The sequence below is a fragment of the Cricetulus griseus genome, chromosome 3 (genome assembly GCF_003668045.3).
Source record: "Cricetulus griseus strain 17A/GY chromosome 3, alternate assembly CriGri-PICRH-1.0, whole genome shotgun sequence".
Taxonomy (NCBI): domain Eukaryota; kingdom Metazoa; phylum Chordata; class Mammalia; order Rodentia; family Cricetidae; genus Cricetulus; species Cricetulus griseus.
The window spans coordinates 228,402,757-228,421,681 of NC_048596.1; the positions used below are offsets into that span (position 1 = coordinate 228,402,757).

An 18,925-nucleotide genomic window follows, 5' to 3' on the forward strand; every position below is an offset into this window, starting at 1 on the left:
CTTCTTGACTTCAGAGCCCAGAGTAACAGTTTATTTCATTGCAGATACACAGCTAACAAGTGTTCATGGACTACTTGACAAAAATGAAGTGCTTTGATCCGAGTTTCAGCTTTTCCTCTCCGTGGCCTTGTTCTGTAGGCATAATGGACAGGAGTAATGGGAGGGAGGGGAGGGAGAGGGGAGTCATGAGACTCTGAGCTACACAGCTCCTCTTAGGCCTTCTGGCAGAGAAAGCTGTGCTCAGAATTCAACTCCAGAATTCATGAATAAGAACAAGGAATTTAATAAAAAAAAGTTATGGAGTATTGGGGGAAAGGGCTAATGTCACAAAAGCAACTATAAACTATTACCGTCAAATGATTTTTAGGATTTCTTTTACTCTCTTGACTGTGCCTCCAAAGTTGCCTTAGTCTTTCCACCCTGTCTTGATCCCTGTCTATCACTCTTCCTAAAGTTTATTCTACTATCTACACATTTCTTTTTTTTATTAATTCACTTCCTGTGCATATATGTGGCTGTGGAGTGGGTGTCTCAACTCCTAGATGTGTGCACATGTGAACATGCATGTTTGACATCAGGTGTCTAACTTGGTCACTTTCTGCTTCATTCTCTGGGGCAAGTCTCTTGCTGAACCCAGAGCTTCCCTGATTAAGAGAGTCTAGCTCTCCAGCTTGTTGTGGGGATCCCATGCCCACCCACCAAGTGTTGGAGTTACAAGCAGCCACCATACCTGCCTGGCTCTTACCAGGGTTTTGGAGATCTGAACTCCAGTCCTCACACTTGTGTGGCAGGTCTTTTATCCATGGAGCTGTCTTCATCGTCTTTTCTGTAGAGTAACTTTTCTCGATCTTTACGTCTCTAATTTATGAAGTCTTGCCTAACACGTAAAACATGTCTGAGAGACAGAGACAGGAATACGCTGTGGATCACAGCCTCATACATGCTAAGCAAGTACTCTGTCACTGAACTATGCCCCATCTTGAACCATGTCTTAACAACCGAAAACAATTATAATTCAACCGATGCCTTTTTAAAATTTACTTATTTTTTTATATGTATGGGTCTTTTGCTATGGGTATGTAAATTCACCATGTGTGTTCAGCAGCTTTGGAGGTCAGAGGAGGGAATCAGATGCCTAGAACTGGAGCTATGGTTGTAACTGCTAAGTAGATGCTGGGAAATATTGCTATAATGAAACACCATGACCACAAGCAACTTGGAGAGAAAAGGGTTTATTTCATCTACAGTTCCATATAACAGTTTATCCTCAAGAGCAATGAGGACAGAAACTCAAGTAGAGTAGGAACCTGGAGGCAGGAGCTGATACAGAGGCCACAGGGGTGCCTCCTGACTTGCTCCTCAGGGCTGGCTGTCTCAGTCTGCTTTTTTATACCACTCAGGACCAGCAAGCCCAAGGATGACACCACCCATAATAGCCTGGGCCCTTCCCCATCAATCATTAATTAAGAAAATGCCCTACAGCCACATCTTTCTGGAGACATTGTCTCAACTGAGGTTCCTTCTTTTCAAATAACTCTAGCTGACATGAAATTGACGTAAAACTAGCTCCACCCTGTTTGGACATGTCCAGCAGCTCAGATCCAATCATTTTATTCTACCCTTCAAAATCCTCTTCACCATTACTCTAGCCAACTGACGTTTCTACCCTCACCTTCTTCTAGCCACCAGCTCAACTGTACTTCTGGTTAACTGTTGACCATGGCCTGCGCCTGCGGGATCCACATACAAAGACTACATTCACCTTTCAAGGACAACCCTTATGTCTTTCCTGAACATATCCATCCGTTACTTTTCCCTTGCTAAGTTCCTCCTTCTCTTCTGCATCATGAGCACTAGTCAAATGCCACCTTGTACTGTGATAAAGAGCAAAGCCTCACCTCTTAAGATGAGGCAATCTGGGTCAGATATTTAGTTGCTTGTATGATGAGCAGTTTCTTCTGAGAAATACCAAACGTTTCTGATAATAGAGTCGAGCGACTTCCTGATATACTGAGACTCAGCTTTATACAGTTGACCAACCACCTGTCTTAAAGGAATATAATGACCTTTAGCCAAATGTTGCTTAAATTAATCTATTGGGGTCATCTAGACTACCTTTTCTCCCTTAAAAGTCTCTGCCAAGGAAGAAATATTTGAAATGGACTTAGTGGAAACTACCTATTTCCAGCATGTTTGAAAAAAAAATTGACACGTGCTCACAAGAACTTGTCTGAAATGACTTAAAATGTTTGCTTGTTATGTATTCATGTTCATGTGTGTCTTAATGCATTGTGGTTGAAGACCCATATTTGTTATATACTATTCCAGTGGTGATATAAAAAAAACATTGGCTATAGCCTGTCTCCAGAAGCCCACAGTGTGTTACCTTTAACCTAAGATCCCCAGACTCTTAGACTTCAAAGTGCCTGTGACAATCCTATAAATGGTCTATAGATTTACTGATTATATGCCAGTGTGCATTTTTCTCTCAAGGGAGGAAACCAAGATTTCATCAGATCTTATCCACAAAACAAGATGAACAGCAACTAAGCTAGAGGTAAAAAGGCATATAAATAGTAGAGGACAAGACAGCATGGTGATGCTATGGGAAACTACAAAGGGCTCTGAAAGGCCTCCTGGGAGAAGTCCCATTCAAGTCTTTTATTGCAACTGCAAACTCATCTAGGTACCAGTCTGTCTTCTGTATTTGTTTATCCTACATCCATGGTACAATGAACTATGCATCAGAATTATTCAAAAATCTCATGCATGGACTGAACACGTTTGTCATCATCCTCTAAGCACATAGCACATCCTGGAACCCAGTTAAACTTCTAAGAGGACTCCAGGATCATGCCAATTTATATGAAATGTCCATGTTTGGCCAAAGCTGCCCTTCCATACCTTTCCATGACCTGGCTTCTCCATTCTCCACAACCTCTGCTAAGACCTCTGGTGGGGACTCCCCCAAGAGGACTCAGTTTACAAAACCCTAAATGAGACCACTGCCAAGAAGTGCTTGCTCACCCCTCCTGCAACGGCAGGGGAATCTCCCTTTCCTTTTATGGGTGAAGCTCAAGAAAGGATTCATAAGTGGAGCCCAATCCTTCTCACCAAACACAGCCCACACCTCCCAGTAATTGAACTTGACAAGAAAAAAAAAAAACTGGTTTGAGAAATTACCGCAAACTATATTGTCATCAAAAAACACTTCCTATATGAGATCACAGAACAGAGTAGGCACAACTTCCTGCTGAGCAGATCAGCCAAATGCTTAAATAGAACAACTCCTGACTGTCATTGACATTATATAAAAAGCCACGATGACAGCCTGAGAGGACTAAGCCCTTGCTCTGGCATCCTTCCAGTAGGATGCCAGAAAGAGGCTAACCCAACATACTGCACAGAATTTCATCCAGTTCCCTGCTCCATCCTGATTCCACGTGCCAGGAAGATGGAGACACACTTGCTGATACTGGGATTGCTCTCATTCATCATGGTACCCAGTTGTCTGACAGGTAGGAGGCAAGAAGCTGCCCTGGGAATCTTGGGAAGGCTAATGGAATTTTGGGAAGCCTACCACTTCTCACCTACAGAATCAGGTAGAAAACTATGAGAAGGGAGTTGAATCTTGTTCTCTGTGGCCCACAAGAACCTTATTTTGTGCCTCAGTAGTCCCTATTCTAGAAAATTTGCTTAGAAGGGCAAGAAGGATTTTATTATTCATAGTCCTATTTAGTTTTGGGATTTTTTGAAACAGATTCTCATGTATCAAATAACTCTTCTTAATTGAGAGAGAATTTTCTCACTTTTTTTTTTTTGGTTTTTTGAGACAGGGTTTCTCTGTGGCTTTGGAGGCTGTCCTGGCACTCACTCTGTAGACCAGCCTGGCCTCGAACTCACAGAAATCCTCCTGCCTCTGCCTCCTGAGTGCTGGGATTAAAGGCGTGCACCACCAATGCCTGGCAGGAGTGAATTTTCTAATGCTGTTTTTTCTTGCTAACCCAGAAAATAAGGTTTGGAGGATATATATATATATATATATATATTATATATATATAGAGAGAGAGAGAGAGAGAGAGAGAGAGATGGGAGTGTCTCATTATGTAGTCTTGGGTTGCCTGGAACTTGCCATGTAGACTAGATTGGCCTCAAACTCATAAAGATCTACCTGCTTCTTTGAATACCAACACACCAGCTGAAAATACATATTTTTGAAAGCCCATGATTTCATATTCTTAACTTCTAGAAATTTATTCTTAAACAACTCCAGAAAAAATGCATTGAGAAGTGAAAAATTACAACATATACATGGAGTTTGGTTGCTGATTTGGGGGCAAGTGACCACATTGTGTTGGGACACATGGTGACCAGGTGTAGAAACATTGTGACTTTGGAGTTAAGGTTGTCATGATTTTAGGAAGCTCAATGCAATTTCTCCCTCAACAGCATCTTTTCCTCAAAAGCATCCTTGCCAGGTTAGTTCAAGTCAGAACAACCAAATCTTTCCAATCAAGCATATTCTGTCTCCGAGGAAAGCATTTCAAGTAAACTTGTGTTATTATGAGCCATGGTTGACTTACATTGGGCTCAGAATGGTCTTTGTGGATTGCTATTCAGAGTCCTTCATTTACTTGGTTTTACAAAATGCCTGCCCAATACTTCTTATACATATGTATACAGAGAAATAATAGTAATACAGGCTGGAATGTGTTTAGAGCTACAGGAGTGTGGGGTTGTCATAGAAGCCTTCGTGATGGTGGCATGTCAACTGAGCTCTGGGGACTGGCAAATTTCCATAAGGGAAGATTTAGGATGAGAAGACAGAGGTACAAGGGGAGTCAATAAGCAGTCCCATGTATTCTCTATCCTGGGCAGGAATATGGAGATATTGGGTAAAGAATAGAAAGATAGGAATTAGGCCAAAAAAATTAAAGCCCTGGACAGAAAGTTCAATCTTTTTCTTTTCCTGTGATGTTGGCAATAGAGATCCAAGGCCTTGAACATGCTAGACAAGTACTCTACTACCGAGCTGCATCCCTAGTCCAAAACTCAAAATGTCTTAGTTGCATTTGGTAGGCAATGAAAAACTACTTGAAAATGTTAAGGAATGACATTTATAGAGTACATTTAATGCACATTTGTACAAATTTTATTGCAATTTATAACCACTTTGCAGTGTGGGTATCATGAATCCACAGAATAGCCTCAAACTCAGATTATCATGGTTGCAAGGCTCAAACCCAGCTTGTTCTTCCTGTTGAAAACAAGACCAGAGATGACTCTGGCTGAGAGAACAAGGAGAGCAGGTGTAAGGCGGTATGTCAAGAGGCAAATTGGTTCCCAGTGGGAAAGATCATGAAACAGATTGGAATGCCGAAGTCAGAAAGTGTCTCAGACACTATCAAAGGGCAAGAGATGCTCATTTGAGATTTCTTTTTCCTCCAGGAAGAATCCAGTTTAAACAATTAATGGGGCTGGAGAGATGGCTCCTTCGGTTAGAGAACTCGTTGCCTTTGCAGTGGACCCAGGACCCACCATGGGGCTCACAGCCATCTGTAACTCCCAGTTCCAGGGAATCTGACAACCTCTTCTGGCCTCCACAGGCACTGTGTGCACATGGTGCGCAGACATATACACAGGCCAAATACCTGAACATATAAAAATAAATCTTAAATTTAAAAAAGTTTAGGAAAAAAATCCAAGTCTTTCTATTCCTTGGGGGTGAGAGGACTTTAATGAAACAAAACAGGCTGTCAACAGATATGCAATTTCTAGCTGATTCATAAGGCAGATTTTCATGCTGAAAATTTCCAAAGCCACCATTTAAAAGTGTGATGTGGTACAAGGGATGTATTAGTCAACCTGGGTGTTTTTAGTCTCTATATCACTGGGTCTTGGGATGTGGTTAAAAGAGAATTCTCCTTGATATTGCCAACACAGTGAGTTACTGAAGGTACCTTTCTCAGAATTGTGGAAATTCTGAGATGCCCTTTGATCATCTTTCATTCTAGGAATTTTGTAATCAAATCTTTATCCCTATAGAGTCAAAAGACAAGCGGTGTGGAAACCCATTAAGGTGATATGCTTGTCTAATTATCCCTTCTGGTAAGGGCTACTGCCCACATGCGAATTTCCCATCTTCAGCTTTGTTATTACTGCCTCACATGTAATCCTTCAGTTTCTCCACAGAGTTATAGCTATTGTTGCTGTCTCCATCATCAAAATAGACCCTTGAGAGATGGGGCTTTGCTAAGCATTGGGAATACTTAATAAAAGAGTCATGTAACCCATGCTTATGCTCCATTTAGCTTTGAGAACTGAAAAAAAAATTGATTCCATCCACTTATGTGTCAATTGGCCATGCTCTGAAAGAACAGCTTGTGTGCTCTACAGCTCCACCACTCTTTCTCCCAAGACAAGGATTCATGGGATCTTTTTCGTGTTCATGCATAGATGTGTGTGTTCATCTGGACATGTGTGCATATGAACGCGCTCCCACCCATGCGCGCCTCTGTGTGTGTGTGTGTGTGTGTGTGTGTGTGTGTGTGTGTGTGTGTGTGTGTGTAGGCCAAAAGTCAACTTTGGGTATTAATCCTCAGATGCCATTTGGAAGTTTAATTGTTGTTGTTTGGAAATGGGGTTTCATGTTGGCCTGGGGCTACATGGTTAGGCTACACTGGCTGGGCAGAGAGCTTCAGGAACCTGCCCATTTCTGCTTTCTCAGGGCTTGTATTAAAGGTATGACTACCCTGTCCTGCTTTTCTTTTTTTTTTTTTTTTCTTTTCATTTTTTCAATTTTTTGTATTATTTTATTTTGGGTATATGAGTGTTTTGTCTGAATGTTTGTAAGTGTACTGCATGACTAGCCAGTACCCTCAGAGGTCAGAAGTGGGCATTGGATCCTCTGGGACTGGAATTACAGATAGTTGAAGGTTCCCAGGTGGTGCTGGGAAGCAAACCTGGGTCCTCTGCAAGATCAACAAGTACTTTCAACTGCTGAGCCATCTTTCCAGCCCCCATACTCAGCTTTGATGTGGGCACTAGGGATCAGGACTGAGGTCACCAGACTTAGGCAGCAAGTACTTTACAAACTGAGCCATCTCCCTGGGCGTACACACACACTCAAAGTCCTTGAGAATTCTTGATACTTCTAGATACTTTTGTGTAATTTCTTGTGGAAATCATTCCTGTGGTAGTAATGAACACTAGGAACACAGGCCGCAGAAGAAGCAAAGACAAGACAAGACCTAAGAAGTCACAGCTTCCAGCAAATCTCTCTCGGCAAAAGGAGAAGGTTGATTTAGAGATCCTAAAATCCTCTTCCAGCTAAGTCATTCTATGTAAAGAATTCTGGAAATAAAAAAGTTTTGCACACACACAAAAATTTTATTGTGGGATACTTTTGGAAACAAGAAAAGTTCCCAACCAAAGACATGCCCAGTGCCAGATGGATTGAAAGGTCATCCAGTATCAACAGACTGAAATCTGGTAGCTCGGTTGCAGGTTATTTCCCACTCTCAAAAGGTACTGCCCTGCATTGCAGCACGGTTACTATTTTCGTATTGCTGAAGTTGTGGGTGTAGGGTAAAAACATCACTGTGTTTTGGTGAAGTCTTCCTATGTTCACTTTCTACGGTAATTTCTTCCCTCAAACGATGCCCCTGTCTTTCAAAAGAAATGTGGATCTCTGCTTCTGCTTCCAACAGCTACTGGATGAAGGCTCTAGGATGGCATATAAGATAGTCATCAATCTCATTATAGGGGAAGGTAGCCTCTCGACTATTGATTAGATTCTTAGTTGGGGTCATCTTTGTAGATCTTTGGACATTTCCCTAGTGCCAGGTTTCTCTTTAAACCTATAATGGCTGCCTCTATTATGGTATCTCTTTTCTTGCTCTCCTCTGTTCTTCCCCCAACTCAATCTTCCTGATCCCTCATGTCCTCCTCCCCTTCCTATTCTCCCTTTCTCTTTCTCCTAACTCCCTCTTCCCCCACCCCATTATTCCAATTAGCTCAGGAGATCTTGTCCCTTGCCCCTTCTCCAGGGGACAATGTGTGTCTTTCTTAGGGTCCTCCTTGTTTCCTAGCTTCTCTGGAGGAATCCAGTTGTAGAGAGAGAGGAGTAATGAGCAAAGGGGTCAAGACCAGGCTGGGGAAACCCACAGAAATAGCTGACATGAACAAGAGGGAGCTCATGGAGCTCAGACTGACAGGTGGGAAACCAGCATAGGATCGAACTAGGCCCCCTGAACATGGATGTCAGGAGGCTTAGGCACTCTAGCAGTGGAAGAGTATTTATCCCTAGTGTACAAATGGACTTGGGGTGCCCATTCCCCATAGAGGGATACTCTCTCAGCTTAGACACACAGGGGAGGGCCTATTCCTGCCCCAAATGATGTGACAGACTTTGATGATTCCCCATGAAAGGTCTCTCTCTCCCTGGGGAGCAGAAGGAGAATGGAATGGGGGGGTCGGTGGGGGGCATGGAAGGATGGGATGGAAAGGGAACTGGGATTGATATGTAAAATAAGATTGCTTCTAATTAAAAAAAAAAAGGCATGGTTAGGAGAGCAGACAAAGGGGGAAAAAAGGAGTGTGGAGCTATCTCTCTCTTCTCTTTATCTTGAGCCATGAAAAAAGAGCACCTTCGTTCAATACATTACTTCAAAAAGGTTATAAACCCCAAGGCTGAGATGCTTCAGTGGTTACGAGCACATGCCGCTTCTGATGAGTCTGGTAACTCGTACCCATGCTGGGAATCTCACAGCTGCCTGTTTGGATCCAGTGGCATCTTCTGGCCTGCATGTATATATAGACCCACACATAAATAAAAATAACTCTCTAAAAATTGTTAAAAAAAAAACCTTTCACACATGAATGGGTTTCAAATAAAGTCTGGGCTAGAACCCAGGCATCTTGAATACTGGCCCAATATTTCTTGTACATCTTTATTCTGAGTCTCAGAAGTGATATCCCCTTTCTCCATCCATCCATCCATCCATCCATCCATCCATCCATGCATTAGGATTATAGGAACGAGAAAAGATACAGCCCCTTTTCCTTCAAAAGGGGAGATTAAATATCTGCTGAGTGGTTCCTATCTTGAAGACTGCCGAGGGAAAGCCAACATCTGCCAGTGAGTCAACATTCCATTCCTCTACCAATTCCCTGCCATGTTTTCAGGGAAGTCACCCATTTGCAGGGAAAACAATAATTAAGTCATCCCTGGAAATTTTAGATATTTTCTACTTTACTGTTACTCAGTTTTTGGTTATTTAATTTTATGGTCATCTTGGGATTTGCCTTCATCAGTAGGAAAACACAGGTCTCACTGGGGACTGTCTGAGGAACAGTGTTTCCCAATACCAGCTGCATATTAGAATGTGCACCTGGGATCTCGTAAAAGTGACAACTAGGACTTCTTAAGACCAGTGAAGTCAGACTCTCTGGGGAGAAAAACCAGACACACTGGTGATATTGTTTTTTTATGTCTCTCTCAACAACAGAGAGGATTGAAATTCAACTAACACTTAAGAAAAGTAAAATAATGGCCCAGCCAGGCATGGTGTATACACCTATAATCCCACCCTTGGGAGATTGGTGCGGAATTGTGAGTTTGAAGCCAGCCCAAAGCTCTGCAGTGAGACAGTTTTAAAAAGCACAAACCCCAAGAAGAGGAAGAGGATGGGGGGTGGGGGAAGGAGAGGGAAGAGGGGGAAGAGAAATAGATATGATTCTTGTGTGGTCTAATTTCATTATTTCTCATAACAGAGAATAGAGGAGACCTTCCCACACTTTACAAGACACCTGGAGATTTTGTTCCAAAGTGCTCTGGGTAGGGATTTAGTTGCTTGAGATTCTATTTCAAACAGGCTCCAGCACTGTGTTGTCAGTGCACAGGCCCTGTTCTGAGTAGCAGGCTATCATGTATCAGGAGAAATGTACACTACCTACCCACACAGAATTAAAACAGGAAGCAACTCCAGAGAAGATTGAACATTGATCAAATGTTGCAAGGTCTGTATAACACAGCCTATGAATGCTGTAAGTGGTTAGAATTTGGAGAGCATAATGCTGCCTGGATAATTAAAGAAGACCCTCAGAGAAGTGCTTTTGGAGAACCTAGCTCAGAAGGGTGCTTAGGAATAACAGATGTTAGAAGACAGCATTTTATATGGTTTTGCTGAAGCTGTACCCATGCATGGTCAACTGAAGACTGAGGAGCTGAACAGAGCAACCAAACTGATGAACTATACCTGTCAGGTTCATGTGTATATATTCAAAGAAGTATATGTATGCATTCAGACGTGTATCTGAACAAATTGAGGCTCAAGTGAGCTCTAGGCTGATGGGAAACCGGATCTTAAAAGAACGGGTTGATGGCTCCCAAGGAATGGCACCTGGGGTTGACCTCAGGCCTCCACACGCAAAGGCATGACAGAAAAACACTCATGGATGTGTGCACCAGTAATAGCAGTAGTAGTAGCAGCAGCAGCAGCAGCAGTAGCAGCAGCAGCGGTAGCAGTAGTAGTACTTTTGCTCAGACAAAACACTTTCCATGCTCCCTATCCTATTTTAATCCTCCAGTGTCTACAGGTGTTAGTTGTCTCTAGTAGATTTCTTTGACATGATGGATTACTGACCAGCATTGCCAGTATCACATGATATCCCTGGATGTGGTCAAAGAAGTTTTGAATCTCCTGGCCCTCCATCTGTGTTTTTAACTCTAACCCAGCCCTGTCAACCTCATACCACAAGGCCAGAATGTCAGGGCTTCTAACTTGACAGCCTACTCCATCCCGCCAGTTCACTAGGCTTCGGCCAGCTGCTTTCAAGGCAGTAGCAGGCATCCTGCATGCAGGAGGCTTAGGCTTGCATGACTGGACTGCCAGAAGTAAAAGGTTTCACCCAAAAGAAGCAGCATCTTCTTTCTTTCTTTAAAAATTTAAAAGATTTTTATTTTCTGTGTATGGGTGTTTGGCCTGCATGTGTGTATGTGCACTATGGACATACTTAGTGCCCAAGGAGGCCAGAATAAGGCATTAGATGTCCTGAAACTGGAATTATGAAAGGTTGTGAACCACTATGTGGGTATGGGGAACCAAATCTGGGTCCTCCTCAAGAGCAACAAGTGCTCTTTACTGCTGAACCATCTCTCCAGCCCTAGAAGAAGCATTTTAAACAGTGATAACAAGAGCTTACGTTCACAGTCTCTGTGTAGTTTTTTCAGGTGTTGTGTTAAATCAGTATCTCTTGGGTCAATTTTCAAAATAAGGTAGTTCTGCCAGGCCCTGGGCCTTTAAGCTCAGCACTTGGGAATCCAAGACAGCCGATCTCAAGTCTCTTCTACATAGAGCAGTGGTTCTCAACCTCCCTAATGCTGCAACCCTTTAACACAATTCCTCATGTTGTGGTGACTCACAACCTTAAAATTACTTTCATTGCTATTTCATAACAGTAATTTTATTATCATTATGAGATGTAATGTAAATATCTCTGTTTTCTGATGGTCTTAGGTGACACACAACCCACAAGTTGAGAACCACTGCAATAGAGAGTTCTAAGCTAGTCAGGGCTACATGGTGAGCACCTAACTCTAAAAAAAAAAAAAAAAAGTAGTTCTTATTATCTCCTTTTTATACTTGATAAACGGAATCTTGGATCAGTTAAAACAGTAGTGGATGTAACACAACAAAGAAGGTTCTAGAATTTGAGTTTTCGGTACCTCTGCCCACCACCTACCTTACACAACAGCCCCACAGTCTACCAGAATGGCCTACCTGTTGAATCTCGTGTATTTCATGTGTGTGTGTGTGTGTGTGTGTGTGTGTGTGTGTGTATTTCTTGTGTGTATGTGTGTACACATGCATGTATATACATACGTGTGTGGAGATCAGAGGTAAGCATTCTATCTTCTTTTGTCTTTCCACTTTTTTTTTTTTTTTTTTTTGAGACAGGGTCTCTCACTGAACCTGGAGCTCACCTATTCAGCTAGACCATCTGGTGAGAAATTCCCAGTGATCCTCCTGCCTCCCCCAGCCCCACTGCTGGGCTCCCACAGGTATCACCATGCTTATATGTTTACATGGGTAGTAGGAATCCAAACCCGGGTACTCATGCTTTCAGAGCACTTTAATACCCAGCATTAACTCAGCCTCTCTTTTCTTCCTGAAACATGGTCTTGTGTAGCCCAGGCTGGCTTAGAAATTCACGTTGTCACTAAGGCTGGCCTCAAATCCTGATCCCTCTAGGTGTTTGGATTACAAATGCATGCCACTGTATCTCAGTGTGGTAGAAGCTCCTCAGGACCCATCTGGCCCTTCGAACCCATACTCTCTGGATCCTTCTGTTTCCTTTGCAGCTTTTTCTACCTGTTTTCCTTTTGCTACCTTCAGAGCAGCCTGGGGTGTTTTCCTTGCATCTGACTATACTTCACAGAAAGCACTGTAGCCGAGTCTACCTCAGAAGCCCACAAAACAGAGGAAATTCTGAGCACCTCTGGGCATGAGTCACCACGCCTTTGTTCAGGAATTGCCATCTCTGCCCACAGAATCACCCACAGTTTTCTGTTTGGGACTAAAATAGATACCTCCTTCAGAAACTGTGTGTGTGTGTGTGTGTGTGTGTGTGTGTGTGTGTGTGTGTGTGTGTGCGCACGCGCGCGCGCGCGCGCGCTCTAAGTAATAAAAAACAAAAAGCAAAGATGGTATGTGCCTCCAAGGTCAGACAGAGAAGTTGCTGTACAGGTAGATGGGACAGGTAGAAGGAACAGAGTGACAAGGAACATACTATTCTTGTGGCTGGACTTCTGGTTATTTCTATGTCTATTGCATTGTACAGTCATTTATTCACTAATTAATTCACCATTTATTGAGCAACTATTGTGTGTTAGTCACAAGGTTAGAGAGGCATATATGAGTAATACCCAACCAACTCTTAGCCTCCAGGAGCTTACTGCTTATGAGGAGAGAAATACTGCTGGGACTCTCGGCACCCAAGTCAAGGGCCGAGATTTAGCTACAAACACAGAGCTAATATACACACAGGCCAATGTCCATTACTGCTGCAAGCCCAACACACTGTTAGCCAGTAACTGTCTTACATTACACTGACATTTAGAACAGAAAGAAGGGCTGAGAGCATTGCTTTGTCAGCATACATTGTTGGAATTATTAGCAGCCAACACTTTGCATTTTGAATTTAGAACAGTTTGGGCACTTTGACTCAAGAGATTCCTTGTAGAAACATTTGAGGCAGTACATGTTTGGAGTCCTTTAGGAATAAGACTGTTTCCACAGCCTCATAAATCTTAGATGCACCAACTGCCACATATCTGAGTGCATTTGGAGTTCCCTCCAGTCCTTAACACCTATGGTCTTTTCAAGGAAGGAAGGAAAAAGGGGGAGAAGGGAGGGAAAGGAGAGGGAGAGAAGGAGGGAGGGAAGGAGGAAGGGAGGGAGACAGGGAGGGAAGGAGGGATGGAAGAAGGGAAGGAGGAAGGGAGGGGACTTTAATAACCCAAATCATATTGTCAGTGAGTTTCCCTTCCCTTCCTTCCTCCCTCACCACCATCTCCTCCCCCCCTCCCTTCTCTTTCTCCTTTTGTGGTGGCAAGGACCTAACCCAGGACCTTACACATGCTAAGCTAGTTAGCTACTTTGCCACTGAGAATATCTTGAGCTCTTGTTTTTTGGGACAGGCTCAGGCTGATCTTGAACTTTGTACACAGCCTAGGCTGGCCTTAAACTCATTGTCTTCCTCCCTCAGCATGTCCCAAGTGCTGGGATTACAAAGGAGATCATCACACTGGACTTTTGTTTTTCGTGATGTCGAGGATTGAAGCCAGGGCTTCATTGATGCTAGGCAAACACGTTCCCACTGAGCTGCGTCTCCAGGCTTCCATTACATTATAAAGCAAAGAACGGTGTTTCCTCAAAGATGTATTAAAAACTATAAGAATAGCATGTAGTAAATGAACATATGCAAACATATGATGCTATATGTAAACGAAATTAGTCTCAAAATCAAGCTGCCCCATGTCCCCAAGGAAAGGTCAGTTTATCATGTTGCTGGGCAATGGCAAACAAAAGGTTTCTAAAAGTTTTATTTAAATCCCCCAACATCTATGTTGACGTCAACCTCTTCCTGCCCAGCACCTTGAGAGTTTCCAGGGAGTTTTGGGGCCAGTGACTTGACACTGGGTTGCATGTTTGACACTTGCTGACTGTGGGCAGGCTGTGGTGGCTTTCCCCGCCAAGCCTGTAACTCAGCTGAGCATCAGCGTGGTATCTGCTTCCTGTCCTTGTGGTAGTGACACCTCTGTCTGCTCAGAGTCTGGTTTAGAGCAAAAAGAATCTTTGTAAAGAGAAAACTCCTTATTTAAAGGAAGGTAAAACAAACTTCTTAAGTCGTTTTAGAATAATAGGGCAATGTCCTCAGACTTTCCGATAGTACGGCTGAGGGGAGGCGCGTCCTGAGGGCTCTCGCTACTCAGTTTTTCACTTTGGTTTCCCTGTCTGGTACCAGCCAGTCCATCACTTTCCCTTTCTCACTGTTTCCTCTCTGGGGCAATTTTTAGGTACTGGTGCTGAGGAACTGTTGTCCAGAGTATGCCAGGCTCCAGAGGCATCTGGTCATAGTCTATCCCTCTCTTAGATAAAACAGTTGCAAGCATTGACAGCTAGGCTGTTTATCTGGAGAGCTCAGGAGGTGTGCCTGTCTGCACCTCCCCTAGCCCTCCAGTATGGGAATTTGAATGTGCTCAGCCATACCAGAGTCTATGGGATGCTGGGGAAACGAACTTATGCAGCAAAATCACGGAACCATCTCCCAGCTTTGGATTCATATATTTCAATACAAATTCATATTAAAATATACAGTGTAATGTAGGTTCTTATACAATGGTATTGGCAATGGTTGGAATAGTTGCTCCTGCCAAGCGGTAGTAGCGCAGGCCTTTAATCCCAACACGCGGAAGGCAGGCATTAAGTTTGAGGCCAGCCTGGTCTACAGAGTGAGTTCCAGGTCAGCCAGTGCTGTTACACAAAGAAACCCTGTCTCAAAACAAAATAAGTTAATTAATTATTACTAATTAATTGTTATTAATTAATTCTTTTTAATTAATTAAAAGAATAGCTGCTCCTGGGTGCCTCTTATTTTTCATGACTTTTTGTTTTGTTTTGTTTTCTGTTTCTCTTCTACATCGAAATTGCTATCCTGCACTATGTTTACTTCTCTGGCCCTTTCTTGTATTTTATTTATTTATTTATTTATTTATTTATTTATTTATTTATTTATTGAGACAGGGCCTTGCTATGTATCCCTGGCTGACCTGGAACTCACTGTATAGATAGGCTAGCCTCGAACCCATGATAATCACATCCCTTTACCTCACAAGTAATGGGACTACAGATCAGGGGAAATCCCACAAATAATCCATTTGAAAATCTCCTCATCAATACAACTGAACTTCTCGGAAGGCGCTGTCTCTTTCCAGAAGACTGTGGGTGGGATTTACCAATTTAGCACGTCTCTGCTAAAAATATGGCTCCTTCCCAAGAAACTGGTTTCCAAGATTTGAGGGGAAAATTGTCTTTAGTTTTCAAAGAAAGAACAGGGATGTTTCTTCCCCATCTGTTTTTTTTTCTTCTTCTTCTTCTTTCTTAAATCTGATAACACTTTAATTTAAATCAAGTTGACATTCTGTGGTAAATTTGTGGTTAACTCTTTCAAGTACTGAAGCTTGTTTTCAGTGAGGAGACTGGAGAATTAGAAAAAACCAGGCCAACTACTGTCAGGCTGAAGCATTATAGACTCCCAGACTTGACAATTGAGAGATAGTTATGTGTGATAGGGGACACTTTCAGCTCCTTGCTTCTGTTTCTCTTTCTAAGAGCAAAAATCTCATTCTTCTAGATCTATTGTTTGTTGTCTGTGTAATTACTGCCAATCAAAGCACAAGCTTTTCTCCAAAAGGGTCTTACCGGTGAGTTACTCATTCCTGCCTTGTGGGTTCTGCCTCTTTGATGCAGCTTAAAAGAGCTGGGATTCAGGAACTGGGCCAAATAGCACAGGACTCACAGAAGAGCCAGACCACTATAAAAGCATTGTTTATTGCTTGTTTTCAGGGTCTTTCCTTTAATTTTGAGTAATTTCTCAAGCCCAGCATAGTGGCACATGCCTTTAGTCCCAGCACTTGAGTTCGAGGCTAGCCTGGTCTACAAAACAAGTTCCAGGACAGCTAGGGCGGTTACAGAAAAACCCTGTCTGTAAAAACAAAACAGCCAAACCAAACCAAAAACAAAAGTTCTCTTTAATAATGACTACCTTAAAAAAGTTTTCTTTTAATCATTTGTAGTTCCTGGTTGTCTAGAACTCACTGTGTAGACAGGGTGGCCTAGAACTCACAGAGATCCAACTTCCTCTGCCTCCCCAAGTGCTGAGATTAAAGGAATATGCCACCATGACTGGCTTTAATAAATATTCCTTCACTATCTTTAGACTTTTTCTGCTATTGACACAACCATATAATTTTCCACCTTTAAACAGAATCATGAATCATATCAAGAGTTTTTCCCCTAACGCACCATTCATCATTGCAGAGATCAATTTGAATCAATCAGAATATTAGTTTTTTATCATACATGGCTAAAACTGAGTACAAATATTGTAGTCAATATTCTGACATCTATTTTTATAGGTGAGACTCTCCTATGGCCATTTTCTCTACAGTTCATTCCAGGTTTAATAGAAAGACTAAAATATCCCTGTAAACAGAATTGGAAAGAATCATTTAACCATCTGTGGTGATTTGAATGGGAATACCCCCATAGGCTCATATAATTGAATAGTTGTTCTTCAGTTGGTGGAACTGTTTGGGGGAGGGCTAGGAGGGATGTCCTTGTTGGTGGAGGTATGCACCTGGGATTTCAAAAGACTCATGTGATATCCCAGTCTCTCTCTCTCTCTCCTCTCTCTCTCTCTCTCTCTCTCTCTCTCTCTCCTCTCTCTCTCTCTCCTCTCTCTCTCTCTCTCTCCCTCATGGTTGTGGACCAAGATGAGAGCTCTCAGCTGTTCCTTTGCTCTGCCATCATGGATTCTAACTCTCTGAGGCCATAAGCCAAATTAAATGCTTCCTTTGTAAGTTGTCTTGGTGATCACAAGGTCATATCACAGCAATAGAAGGACTAAGACATTAAACATATGGTATTTATTTCATATATTTGTTCATGACTTTTTAGATAATTTATTTATTAGTTATAGTTCTACTCTTTCTTCACTCTCTCTCTCTCTCTCTCTCTCTCTCTCTCTCTCTCTCTCTGACAAGGTCTTGCCATGTACCTCAAACTGGATTTGAACTTACAATCCTGCTTATTTTTGAGGTTTTGGTGGATCAATAGTTACACCTCCCTTTTCTTCCTATTGTTGTTCTTTTGTACTTCTTCTAGTTCTGGTTATTTTCAGAATCTACGTAGATGAGTAGCTTTTAATTTGGCTGACATTCTCTGTTCATTTTTTCTCTTTGATAAATTCTTCCTGTAGTCTTTATGTCTTTCTTTACCTTTATTCCACTGTTTTTAATTCCCTTCAGTAAATATTTACTTGGGCAATGCTTATTATTTAGTTAAGCATGCTTTTCCCTTTGGGGTTGTAAACCTTCCTGTAGATACTGTGCTGGTTGAGTATGCAGGGCTTTGCACTTTTCATTTTCACTGCCATTCAGTGCAGAGTATTTTACAGAATGAGTTCTGAGTTCCCCTTTGATCCACAGATTTATTTGGGACTTTAAGCTTTCTTTTTAAAATGTGCTAAGTTTTTTTTGTTGTTTGTGGTTTTGCTTACTGATCTTAACTTCTAATTTCATTACAGCGTGGTTAGAAAATGAATCTGTGTGATGCTTACTCTTTGATACTTGTAGAAACCACCTCTGCTGCCAGTTTTTGTGAAGGTTCCAGGTGTGTTAAGGAGAAGGCCCATTTCTATTGGTATTGGGCACACACACAATTCAAGCTTGCAGACAATTAAGACCTTCTTACAGCCTTCTCTTGATAGTGGTCCTTGGAATGTTTGTTTGTTGTGTAGTGAGTATTGAGTTTAATTCTAGTCAAGTTATTTCTTGTGGTTTTCTGGGCTGCATTTGGTAGCTTCTGATTGGTTGAGTGCTTTTACTGTAGTATTCCCACAAGTGGGATCTCTTTGGTAATTCAGGAGTTGTGTTATAGACAGTGCAGTATACGAGATGCACCATCTCTGGTTATTGCTTTAGAATAAGCACTGTGCAACTTGGAAGAGTATAAAAGTGATTGGTAGCAGTACTTCTCTTGTGTGGAGTGAGTACAATATGCTGCTCCTCTCTGTTGTTACATCCAGTATTGAGTCTTCAGCCCCGATCCCAACCTACTCCTCTGCATCTTGGGAGTTTTGTCTCCTTCATTACTCATGTTGAGATATTGCCTACGTTTGAACACAACTAAGTAATGGATGGAATAAGGTAATTTCTCTCATCTGAGATAGGAGTATATCTCACCTCCTACTCTATGTATTCCAATGCTCAGCTTGATCTCCAACACCAACAGTAGCGTCAATGGCCCAGAAAAAAAAATCATGTTCTAAACATACAATAAAAATCTATTCAAATAACATCTACAACACAAGAAAGTGGAGAGCTAATATCAAACACCTAGAAAAGATACAGAATAATGAAAGTAGAATTAATATTAAAAAGGAATAAAAACAACAAATAGGTGAGAAAATCCAAGTTAGATAATAAATACAATTCAGGAAGTGAGAAAAATATTGAGGGAGAAAAAGGACAAGCTCAAAATAAGTAAAATTAAGCAAGTTGAAGCTTCCTTCTTTCCTAGGTAATGGAAATGCTTCTTTTCCAAGTGTCTGGTCTAGGAGTTCACCAGGTGTGTGTATG

At 42.0% G+C, this 18,925-nt stretch overlaps 1 protein-coding gene across 1 annotated transcript in view; it reads left to right on the top strand.

The window, feature by feature from the left end:
- The first annotated feature begins 10,382 nt into the window (after positions 1-10,382).
- Positions 10,383-18,925, top strand: part of Il2ra (interleukin 2 receptor subunit alpha) — a 35,599-nt gene continuing 27,056 nt past the window's right edge. Inside the window, exon 1 of the mRNA XM_035441715.1 lies at positions 10,383-10,521. Coding sequence (XP_035297606.1) covers positions 10,383-10,521 — 139 coding nt within the window. The remainder of the gene's footprint in view (positions 10,522-18,925) is intronic.